Below are 9,070 nucleotides of genomic sequence, written 5' to 3'. Positions count from 1 at the left end.
TATATACAACAGACATACTCTAAGTACATAGCTCTTAGAAAGAGGAGACACAGATAGAATGGGTGGTGAAGAAGGCATTGTAAGTGTAAGAGTTTGGATGTTATGTTGCAGTTATACAAGACTTTGATAAGGCCATATATGGAATATTGCTCAGTTTTGGACACCCTGCTATAGCAAAACTGTCATTAAACTGGAAAGGTCTATGGGAATGTTGCCAGGACACAAGGACCTGAGTTATAGGGAGAGGTTTGGTAGATTATGCCTTTATTCCTTAGAGTGTAGGAGAATGACGTATGATCTTATAGAGGTGTATAAAATCATGAAGGGTGTAAATACGTTGAACATGCAGTTTTTTTTAAATAAAGATTAGCTTTATTTGTCACATATACATTAAAACATACTGTGAAAATTTTCCCCAGATTAGAGAATTGAAACTGGAAGGCATAGTTTTAAGGTGTGATGGGGGAAATTTAATAGGAGACTGAGGAACAACTTTTTTACCCAGAGAGTGGTCAGTATGCGGAACGAGCTGCCAAAGGAAGTGGATACAATTACAACATTTGAAAGACACTTGGACAGTTAGAGAGGGAGGAAAGATTTAGAAGGATTTGGGCCAAATTCTGGTAAGTGGGTCTAGCTTAGATGTGTACCTCAGCTTACGTGGACAAGCTGGGGTGTAGAATACATTTCTGCGCAGTACGACACACCCTGGGATTGTGATGGAGTCTGGCACACAGGGAGGTATGATTGTTGCTGGACCTGTCTGTGGGACATCGCTCCCAATTTAGACACTTCCCAAATTAGCTGAGGTGCTAACAGAGACACTGGCAGTTCCATCAGGTTTGAACCAATCGGCATATCCCTTAACCTGACCTAGGGGTGTGAAGCACACAGTCCCCAGGGTGGGAATGCCTGGAAATCCATCACCACATCAACACCCCACTTCTTGTGATGTGACCATAGCTCCTTACCCTATTCATTGCAAGACTTTTTATTCATTTTCAGATCTGTTTACTACAGCAAGACCAGCATTACTACCCATCCCTCCTTGCCCCGATGCCCCAGAGAAGGTGAGGGTGAGCTGAACCAATGCAGTCTTCCTGGTGAAGGTGCTCCCACTGTGCTGTTGGAGAGGGAGTTCCTGCATTCAGATCAGTGATGACAAAGGAACGGTGATAGATTTCAAAGTTGGGCAACTTGGAGAGGAACCTGCAGGTGGTGGTGTTCTCCTGAACCTGCTGTCTTTGTCCTCCTTGGTGGGACTTGCACCATATCACCTAACTCCAGGTACAACCCTCTCCCGACCAATTATCTCGCTCTTGGAATAAACCCAAACACAAGACCCACCCATTCTCCTGTCCTAAACCAAGGCACAACCTGTAACCTTTCCCCCCTTATGACCCTGGAACAGTTCTTGCCCTAACTTAACTTCCCGACTAACCCTAGGTCCTGATCTCAAGTCCTCCCCACCCAGAGGTGCACCTGATCTGTGATTAGAGAGTGGTTTGCAGTATCTGTGAGTGTACTGGAGCCATTATATTTAGCCAGATCTCTATGGTCTGGTGTTATGTATCACCCAGGAGAATGAGGACAACAGGTCTCCACCCTGAGGGACGACAGTGATCCAGGTGGGCGTTAGAACTGTCTCACAGGCGGAGTTGTGTTTATTGTCTGTACAACTATCATTGTACCCATTACTGGTACGTTATATTGTAGATTTACTTACTCCACTGGATTTAAATGAGGAAAATAATGGTTCAGAAGGAGGCCAGCTGGTCCATCATGTCCCGTGGATCTTGAGCTGAGCCACTTCAGCTGCTCTCTTCTCCCAATTCCTGGACTTTTGAAAGTGTTGGAAGGGGTTCTGTCTCCACCAACCCTTCCACACTTCAGATAAAGAGCCCTTAGCTCCCCTCTGGACCAGGTCCCAGGGACCTTAAACATTCCTCCATCCCCACAATACCTATCCTCTACCAGTAAAACAGGTCCTTTCTCTTCACTGTTTCCAGAGATGTGGTACTTTTACAAATCTCATTTAAATATATCGCACCATCTCCATTGCTCCAGGGTACATCAGCTCATCCACAGCCACAAAGCCCTAGCATTATGTACATCCTCTTGGACCTGCTCTGCATTCTCTCTGGTCCTGTGTAACAGTGTCCACCACTGCACAGCCATGCTCTAACCAACAGTTAGTTCCAGCTTCCCGTTTCCTGCCTCCAGTGGCCAGGGCACGGAATGGAGGGATCCTGGATGTTTTCTTCACCACTTTGTCTGAGATAAAAGTAGTGGGAACAGTCGGCAGGTCATGCAGCACCTGTAGAGAGAGAGAAGGCGCAGAGATAAAGTTTCAGGTTGATGACACAGAAACAGAATGAATGATGAGTGGGTGGGAGGTCTTTGAAATGAAACTGTAACTCTGTTCCTCCCTTCACAAATGTTACCTGAACCACTGATTTCCAGTTTTTGCCATTTCTTCAACTGCTTGTCCACCCTCTCCAGCACTTGTAGATCAATTTGTATGGTGGGAGGGAACCACTCTCCCCACCCCTGATCAACAAATTGGGTCACTGGCTTATTGATTTTGCAACATCACCATTCCTGAAATCTGTCTGTAGACTGTCTCTGCACACTCCCATAAAGTGTCTCTGAACGACCAAACCCCATGGAGCTATCTGACCCCATGGACCCCAACCACACCCCAGAAATAACTGCATCTCCCCATGAACCCCAATTATCCACTGACAGGAGCTGTGCTCCCATCCCCAAGGACTCTAATACCCATCCCAGAGACTCTAGCCATTCCCAGCCTTATACGCTTTAACCAGCCCTCTGGAGATCCCATGTCCCCAAAATCTACCCACACTTATGGATTTCCACCTGCCCATGGATTTCAAATTGGACCCCTACACAGACCCCTACTGTCCTCCGTCCTTGGACTCCTACTGTCTCCACAGACTGTAATCTTTCCAGCCATCACCCTTTCTGGGACTCTGAACCCCTCAATGGCCAGCCGGACTCCAACCAGAACAAATAAAACCCTCATACACCTCAGCAAGTTCCTAAACAGTGTCTCTTTGAGCCTCAGCCATTCTTGAGATCCTTACTAGCAATAGCTCTAGCCCCACCCTAACTACTCAACCCTGCGTCTCCATGAATAAGTACACATCATAAACATGCCCAGTCATTAAGTTAAGTGGTTTCCAATACTGATCCCTCCAGTGTCCCCCATGGTGAACCCATTCTCACTTCCCTATTCAATGGGCTCCCCATCTCTGAAACATTCCCCGGACTCCAATCTCTATTTCTTAGAGTTAACTCCTTTGAAATTTGAATGCAACCCAGTCCACTACACAAAGCAACCTCTCCTCTTCTGACTCTGTCTACACTTTGCTCTGCCTTGGCAAAGCTGTCAACATAATTAAGTATCCCTCCCAACCCACTCTTCTCTCCTCTCCACTCCCATTAAGCAGAAGATAGAAAAGCTTAAGAGCACGTACACCAAACTCAAGGAAGTCTTCTATCTTGTTGTTATCAGACCCTGGAACAGACCGCTAAAGTTGAACCCTTGATCTGCAATCTGTCTCGTTATAGTCCTTGCACTTCATCTACTTGCACAACACTTCCTCTGTAATTGTAACTCGATGTTCCCATTGTTCATTTTTGTGCTACCTGATGTACTTATTTTTGCAATAATCTGTCTGGATGGAATGTAAACAAAAATTTTTAACTGCATTTCAGTACTTGTACCAAACATAAAATCCATCCAGCCCCTTGTGCGCACCACTCGGGGATCTGTGCCCAGTGGCCTGAGCTCACAGGGACCCCAGCCCCACCAGAGAACCTAACATGATACACCCCCACTTCCATCCCTGGGGAATTCCACACCCATCCCATGAACTTTGGTCATTCTCACTTCGGACCCCAAGTCCCAGCCACTTCCATTGAAAGTGGCACCACAAGTAGATGTGCTGAAGGTGTTTGACAGGCTAGCCTTCATCAGTCAGGGAATGAATATAAGAACTGGGAGGCTATAATGCAGTTATACAAGATGTTGGTGAGACCACATTTGGAGTATAATGTACAGTTTTAATCACCATGCTATAGGAAAGATGTTATTAAACTAGAAAGGGTGCAGGAAAGATTTACCAGGACGTTGCCTGGACTTGGGGGGGGGGGGGTGGGGCTGAGTTACAAGAAGATGTTGCATAGACTAGGACTTCATTCCCTGCAAAGTAGGAAAGTGAGGGGTGACCTGATGGGGATGTACAAGATCGTGAGGGTCATAGACAAGGTGAAAGCACATGGTTTTTTCCCCAGGGAGGGGATGCTAAAAAGAAGGCAACATAGTTTTAAGATCAGAAGGAAAAAATTTATAAAACACATTAGAGGCAGCTTCTTCACACAAAAGGTGGTGAATATTTGGAATGAGCTGCCAGAAATTGTGGTCAAGGCAGGCATGTTAACAACATTTAAAGATGTTCCAGATAAGAGCATGGATGGGACTAGCTTGGTTGTTAATATTGATCAATTGGGCTGTCGCTCCACATGATCCCAGCTGCCCCTCCCATAGACTCAAACTAGATCCCTCCATGGAACCCCAGCCACAATCCCAACCATGCCCCTTTTCATATCCTCCTACTGACCCCACATACCCCAACCTCCTTCCAGTCATCTCCTGCCTTCCAAACCCCTAAATCCCTCACTGTGCCACAGGACCCCACATTGGGCTGCAACTACCCAAATGGAGAAGCTGGGTGTCCTAATTCCCAGCAAGCCTGGCCCCGGTGTGCCCCAGAAACTCAACTGGCTGACCACTCACCATCCAGGATACTGATGCTGGGGCACATTGAAGCTGTTTCTTCTGTTGATGGGCTGTTGACCATCTCCTCTGTCATCGGGTGTGTTGCAGCTGTGTCGAAGGACATGGACGGTGAGGACCCCTCCCATTCCTCTGTCCCGGCACACTCCAGATGGCCAGGTCGGGAGGGGGCTACTGGATTGGCGGCGAGAAGTGGGTCAGAGACGCGTCCAGGGTAAGCGGGGGGATTCTGGTCGGATGCCTGGGGCACCTGCTCCCCCTGGGCCACAAGGGCTGTGGCCTGGGTGTCCGGTTGCTCAATGGTGCAACGGCATACTGCCTCTTCGTAGGTGGGTAACACGACAGGCACTCCCTCGACCACCACAAAACTCCGGCTCCCCGACCTCTCCACCTCACCACTGAAACACAAACTGGGCTCCTTAGAACCAGACTGCTTATACACCCCTCTCCACATCCCCTCCTCTTCCCCCCCCCCCCCACCACTGCCCTCAACTGGGACAATTCTGGTTCAGTTTCAGTTCTTCTATTTGAGTTTTCAGTTATTATGACTAAAAGTGGCACAGCTGCTGCCTCAGTGTGCCAGAGACCCAGGTTCAGTCCCAACCTCTGATAATGTCAGTGTGGAGCTTACATGTTCTCTCTGTGGGTTCCCCCTAGTGCTCCAGTTCCCTCCCACATCTGTAGTCCATAGAGTGAGTGGCAGAACTGTTGCAGAGTGGAACAATACAGAAACAGTCCCTTCGGCTTACCATGTCCATGCCAACTTTACACCATCTACACTAAACCCGTTTACCTGCATTTGGACCTGTTCAAATACTGGACCAAAGCCTATTAGATGTCACAACTGCACGATTCTACCAACTCTTCTGGCAGAGTGTTCCAGATATTAACTACTCGGGAGTCAGGGAATTGAGTATAGAAGTTGGGAAGTTATGCTACAGTGGCATAAAATGTTGGTGAGGCCGCATTTGAAGAATGATCCTCAGATTTGGTCAGCCTACTATAGGAAAGATGACATTAAGCTGTAAAGTGTGCAGAAGAGATTTATGAGGATGTTGCCAAGTCTAGAGGGACTGAGCTATGGAGAGGTTGAGCAGGCTAGGACTTTATACATTGGAATGTAGGAGAATGAGGTGAGATGTTATACAGCTGTTTAAAGAGATAGTGTCTCTGTCATTTCTATCAGGTTTAGGGAATCAAGAACTAGAGGGCATAGGTTTAAGGTGAGAGGAAAGAGGAATCTGAGGTGCAACTTCTTTTCCTAGAGGACAACCCTGGGATGTATATGGTCAGTATATGGAAAGAGCTGCCAGAAAAAGTGATTGAGGCAGGTACATTAACAACATTTACTGGATACTTATACAGGCACATGAATAAGGAAGGTTTAGAGGGATATGGGCCAGGCATGGGCAAATGCGACTAGCTTAGGTGGGAATCCTGGTTGACACAGACCAGTGGGGCACTGTGTCTGCTTCCATGCTGTGAGACTGTATGATACTTTTCCAACAGTGCCCGAGGGCCTTAGACCTGACCCACTGATTGGTTCTTGGTCGGCAAGGACAGTTGGGCTTATTTTCATAGTGTATGACACTATGAAAAATCTTATCCTTTGGATTCCTTTGAAACTCCCCACTAAAATAATCCCCATGGCTTTGAGTTGGTGTTTAATAAACAGCATAGTTCCAATGGCCAAAGGAGCCCACTCCCATGTGGTGTGATTGTGCAGCAAAGTTCACTCAAAACTTTGAAACTTTTCAAAATTTTGAAAATCAAACAGAAACATTCTCAAACTGAAAATCTGCAAGAACAGAAAGTTGCTGGAAAAAATCAGCAGGTTATCTGTAAAAAAAAAGAAAATGTATCAGGTGAAAGACCTTTCATCAGAACTGACAAGGAAAGAAAACAAGGAGACCCAAGAGAGTGCAGATGCTGGAATCTGGAAGAACACAAATTCTAAACACAGGAGATTCTGCAGATACTGGAAATCCAGAGCCACACACACTCAAAATGCTGGAAGAACTCAGCAGATCAGGCAGCATCTATGGAAATGAATAAACATTGATGTTTTGGGCCAAAGCCCTTCTTCAGGACTGGAGAGGGGGAAGACACCAGAATAAAAAGGTAGGGAGATGGGAAGGAGGATGGGCTAGAAGGTGATAGGTGAAGCCAGGTGGGTGGGAAATGTAAAGGACTGGAGAAGAAGGAATCTGATAGGAGAGGAGTGTAGACCATGGGAGAAAAAGAAGAATGGGGGACAAATGGAGGAGATAATAGGCAGGTGACAAGAAGAGGTAAGAGACCAAAAATGAGGAATGGAAGAAGAGGGAAGGAAGAGGGAAAGAACAGAAGGAGAAATCAAGGTTTAAGCCATCAGGTTGGAGCCTACACAGATGGAATATGAGGTGTTATTCCTCCACAGTGACAGTGGCCTTATTGTGGCAAAGAAGGAGGCAACAGACCAATATGTCGGAATGGGAATGAGGATAGGAATTGAAATATTTGGGCACCAAGAAAATCCACTTTTTGTGAATGGATCTGAAGAAAGGTCTCAGTCTGAAATGTTGACTGCTTATTCAATTTCAAAGATGTTGCCTGATCTGCTGAGTTCCTCCAATATTTAGTGTGTGTAATGCATAAACTGTTGGAAGAATTCAGTGGGTGAGACAGCATCTGTGGAAGGAAATGGACAGTAGACATCTGGAATTGACATCATTCATTTGGAACCTTCACCCTGATGAAGGGTGTCAGTTTGAGATATCCATTTCCCTTCACAGATGCTGCTTGTCTCACTGAGCACAGAAATGAGACATTTGGCCCATCTAGTCTGTGCCAATCTATTAATCTGCCTAGTACCATCAACCTATACCCTGACCATAGCCCTCCATACTCCTCCCATTCATGTACCTATTCAAATTTCTCTTAAATGTTGGAAGTGAACCCACAAATACCACTTACACTGGCAGCTCATTCCACACTCTCACCACCCTCTGAGTGAAGAGGTTTTCCCTCATGTACATCTTAAACATTTCACCTTTTACTCTTACCGCATGAACTCTAGTTGTAGTCTCACCCGAACTCAGTGGAAAAAGCCTTCTTGCATTATACCCCTCATATTTGAATCTCCCCTCAATTTTCTACATTCTAGGGAATAAAGTCCTAAGCTATTTAACCTTTCCCCATAACTCAGGTCCTCAAACTCTGACAACACCCTGGTAAGTTTTCTTGGCACTCTTTCAATCTTATTTACATCTGCCCTGTAGGTAAGTGAACAAAATTGCTCACAATACTCCAAATTAGGCCTCACCAATGTCTTATACATCTTCAAGTCTAGTAGTATACCAAAGGATTGAAGGACAAGGCCAGATCCAAGAAAATACTCATACTTTCTTTTGGATTGGGAAAACCAACGAAAGGAGAGATGCAGGTGTGGCCTTTGCTATTTCCAACAAGATTGCTAGCAAATTGCCAACACTTCTGATACGGATATCTGAAAGGATCATGTGACTACGTGTTCCCATCGGAAAGGATCGTTTCCTGAGTTTGATCAATATGTATGCGCCAACCATGGCATATTCTGACGAAGAGAAGGAGTCCTTCCATCTGGAACTGGCTGAAGTAACTGATAATGTCCCTAGGGCAGACAAATTGCTCATCTCGGGAAATTTCAATTCCAGGGTAGACAAGGATCACAGTAACTATGAAGGTGTCATTGGCAAATTTGGTAAAGGCATAAAGAACACCAATGGTGACCTTATGCTAAACTTTTGCATTCAGAGGGAATTGTGTGTTACCAACACTTTCTTTTATCAACCCGAGAAGAACTACTTCACCTGGGTGCACCCAAGGTCAAAGCATCTCCATTTGCTTGACTACGTTGTGACTCGCAGAGCAGATATACTGGAGGTTCTATCGACAAAAGCAATGCATGGAGCAGAGTGCTCATCTGATCATTACATGGTACGATCACAACTTAGACTTAAACTGCTACTGCCAAGGTGAAAAACACCCAGTGAAGCACCCAGGGAATTGGAGGCCAACAAGTTGGCCAGTGAGGAACAGGTGGCATTATCACTCCAAGAAGACAAAGATCTTCTCAATGACCCAACCAATACTGAAGAATGCTGGAAGCAGCTCAGGAAAACCATCCATTCAACTGCAAGTGTGGTGCTTGGCCACCCTAAGAGAAAAACTCCTGACTGGTTTCAAGAACAAAATGATTCAATTCAAGAACTGTTGGAGATGAAACAA

The 9,070-nt window shown here is 45.8% G+C and overlaps 1 protein-coding gene across 1 annotated transcript in view; it reads right to left on the bottom strand.

The window, feature by feature from the left end:
- Positions 1–2,179: 2,179 nt before the first annotated feature.
- Positions 2,180–9,070, bottom strand: part of susd4 (sushi domain containing 4) — a 70,865-nt gene continuing 63,974 nt past the window's right edge. Inside the window, exons 8-9 of the mRNA XM_073056138.1 lie at positions 4,823–5,220; positions 2,180–2,317 (exon numbers count right to left, since the gene is read on the bottom strand). Coding sequence (XP_072912239.1) covers positions 2,307–2,317; positions 4,823–5,220 — 409 coding nt within the window. The 3' untranslated portion in view covers positions 2,180–2,306. The remainder of the gene's footprint in view (positions 2,318–4,822; positions 5,221–9,070) is intronic.

The sequence above is a fragment of the Hemitrygon akajei genome, chromosome 9 (assembly GCF_048418815.1).
Source record: "Hemitrygon akajei chromosome 9, sHemAka1.3, whole genome shotgun sequence".
Lineage (NCBI taxonomy): Eukaryota > Metazoa > Chordata > Chondrichthyes > Myliobatiformes > Dasyatidae > Hemitrygon > Hemitrygon akajei.
The sequence above is the reverse complement of the archived record's forward strand: the minus strand, read 5'-3'. Positions and strand labels throughout refer to the sequence as shown.